At 38.6% G+C, this 2,500-nt stretch overlaps 1 protein-coding gene across 24 annotated transcripts in view; it reads right to left on the reverse strand.

Annotated features, from left to right (window-relative positions):
• LOC136836475 (ensconsin-like) overlaps nt 1-2,500 on the reverse strand; it is a 652,260-nt gene that overhangs the window by 550,509 nt on the left and 99,251 nt on the right. Inside the window, exon 1 of one of the 24 annotated variants that reach the window (XM_067100772.1) lies at nt 737-773. The exons of the other annotated variants lie outside the window; for them this stretch is intronic. Coding sequence (XP_066956873.1) covers nt 737-758 — 22 coding nt within the window. The 5' untranslated portion in view covers nt 759-773. Of the gene's footprint in view, nt 1-736; nt 774-2,500 lie in introns of those variants that run through there. 24 annotated transcript variants of the gene reach the window in all.

Genomic DNA, 2,500 nt, shown 5'->3' on the forward strand with positions numbered 1-2,500 from the left:
TCATAATCAGCAAAGCAGGCTTCAATGCGAGGTGTAGGGGGAATAATCACTGATAAACGCCACTTTAAATAATTTCAGACATTTCGGTGGGAAAAACCCGAATACCAGCATAGAGGACAAAAATTCCAATTTCCACAATCATTCCATGAAAAACATCATTAACACCAATATTTAAGGTGCATAATGAGATGAGAAGGGGAGGGGGCGACACAGAGTGACAAAAAGGATGACAGAGTGTGTACAAAAAGGAAAAAGACAACTACGACACAAGATTCAAAAATCTGTTACACACTAATGCTGCAAACACTGGATGTTGTTGAAAATGACATGGAAAAATAAAGAAGAAAAAAAGACAACTACGACAATTCAAAAATCTGTTACCTCAACACTACAATGGAAACCTTATTTTTCCACTTAACACTATTTCATTGTGAATTCAGTTGTTGAAAATTTACGTCCTACAACGGGGCAATTACATCTAACTAGTCAATGTTCGGTGTCGCTTCAACATAGTTGACACATATGCCCAATGGTTATGGTTATGGCAGCAATCTCTCTCTCTCTCTCTCTCTCTGGCTGGCTAATTAGTTAATTAACTGAAGGGCATCACAGAAAGCAATCAGAGCTCTGAACAAAGCAAAGTTACTGAAAACGACCACCCTTCGTGCCAACCCAAAGAAAAGCACACAAGATACTCATACTGAGGGTTCTTCGAAACAAGAGGCCAGAAACCTACCAAAACGCAAGTGCACATCCATTCTCCATTCAGGAAGGACCTCGCTCCAATAAAACTCGGACGTCTACATGTTCTCCGGATGCAGTACCGTGGACTGTTTTCCATTCAACACTTCGGATGCAAAATCTAGATTTTAAGCCAGTACGACTGAACTGAGGCTTTGGTGATGAAAAACAAATGCTGCATATCACTGAAAGTTATTATCGGACCGACAGTGCTTTTTGATTCGATAAGATAGCAGCAACTTTATATACCTCAGCCCGGAACAATAGGGCAATCATACCGCAATATCCACATTTCGATACATCGCAACGTAATCCTCACTTTTGCACCTTGTTTCAAATCAAAGACTGTACGTACATAAACTGCCAACTGAAACCACGCTCTTTTAAGACAAATATATAGGTTCTCCAATGAGTTCAACCCTTATAATAATCGAAATAAAGTTTTCCCTTTTTCATCGTCATCGTTAAAATTCATTACACTGACAGCGGGATATTCTTGCATACAAGCGAACGACGGCCTCGATGACCATAGTATGGCACCGTCAGTTTACAGAAAAGAATTAAAAACTAATCAATCACAAAAGACCCAGTCATCTCACGGTAATCAAAAGCAGAACCCTCAAAGACATTATTAGTCCAACGGATTTGTGATGCAACAAATTGAAAACAATTGAATAAAACGTCCAAAGGCTTTAAGAACCGCTGAGACGGGGCTACGAATATCCACGTTAACAATCTACCAGGGCATAAAAAACTGCAGATAAAGACTAAATAATAATAATAATAATAATAATAATAATAATAATAATAATAATAATAATAATATTAAATAAACACTTCAGTCTTATTCAAAGCGTGTTCATATCCCTTCCACCATCTAACAGTTTGTTCTTAAAATCGAAAATACGCCTATTGTTGCTAGGATGAATCTGGCAAGTCAAGACGTGAATAGACGACGGATATGCTGTTTCAGAACCTCCCATTCAAAAGGGCTTAGCTCCTTCCCTCCAAGGCCCATTCATCTCACCTCTTTCTACTTTTAAACGGCGTAGTCCTGAACTAAAGTGCTGTCTTCCTTTTTCCTAGACTTCTCTTTTAGAGTTGTTCAATCCTCCTCATATAGTGAACCTATTTTACTATAATCACTTGTTTCCTATCACCTAACTTTGGTTGACTATTCGTAAAAACCCTCAGGTAACTTTCTGCGTAATCCTGCTACAACAGACAAACAAACGAACCTAACCAAAAACACATCCTCATTGTCGACGGTGATTTCAACAAAGAAAAGTCACCATCGATTCCATTCTGGAGCATACCGTGTCTAGCCGGCGGCTTTACATACAGAGAACACTTACTACCCTATCAATCGCGAGCTTAAGAAATGAGAAAAAGGTGTGTGTGTGTGAGAGAGAGAGAGAGAGAGAGAGAGAGAGAGAGAGAGAGAGAGAGAGAGAGAGAGAGAGAGAGAGAGAGAGCCTGAGTGTCCAGTTCTCGGTCAAACTATGTTAACATCAAATCATGATTAAAATAAGAGGGTTTCCACGAGATAATCCTCGCCTCATCTCATCATGTACTGTGGAGACCATTCAATTATCACTCATATTTTCACGCCAAATAAGACAACTTTATCGTCACTAACAAAATTATAATTCTCATTCTTTTTTCACACTAACTGGAAAGGAAAAAAAATGATGCTTGTAATTTAAATTTCCAAACTTTTTCCAAACTTCTGGAGACGAAGGTATTAAGAGGTGAGATA

Source organism: Macrobrachium rosenbergii, chromosome 56, assembly GCF_040412425.1.
Source record: "Macrobrachium rosenbergii isolate ZJJX-2024 chromosome 56, ASM4041242v1, whole genome shotgun sequence".
Taxonomy (NCBI): domain Eukaryota; kingdom Metazoa; phylum Arthropoda; class Malacostraca; order Decapoda; family Palaemonidae; genus Macrobrachium; species Macrobrachium rosenbergii.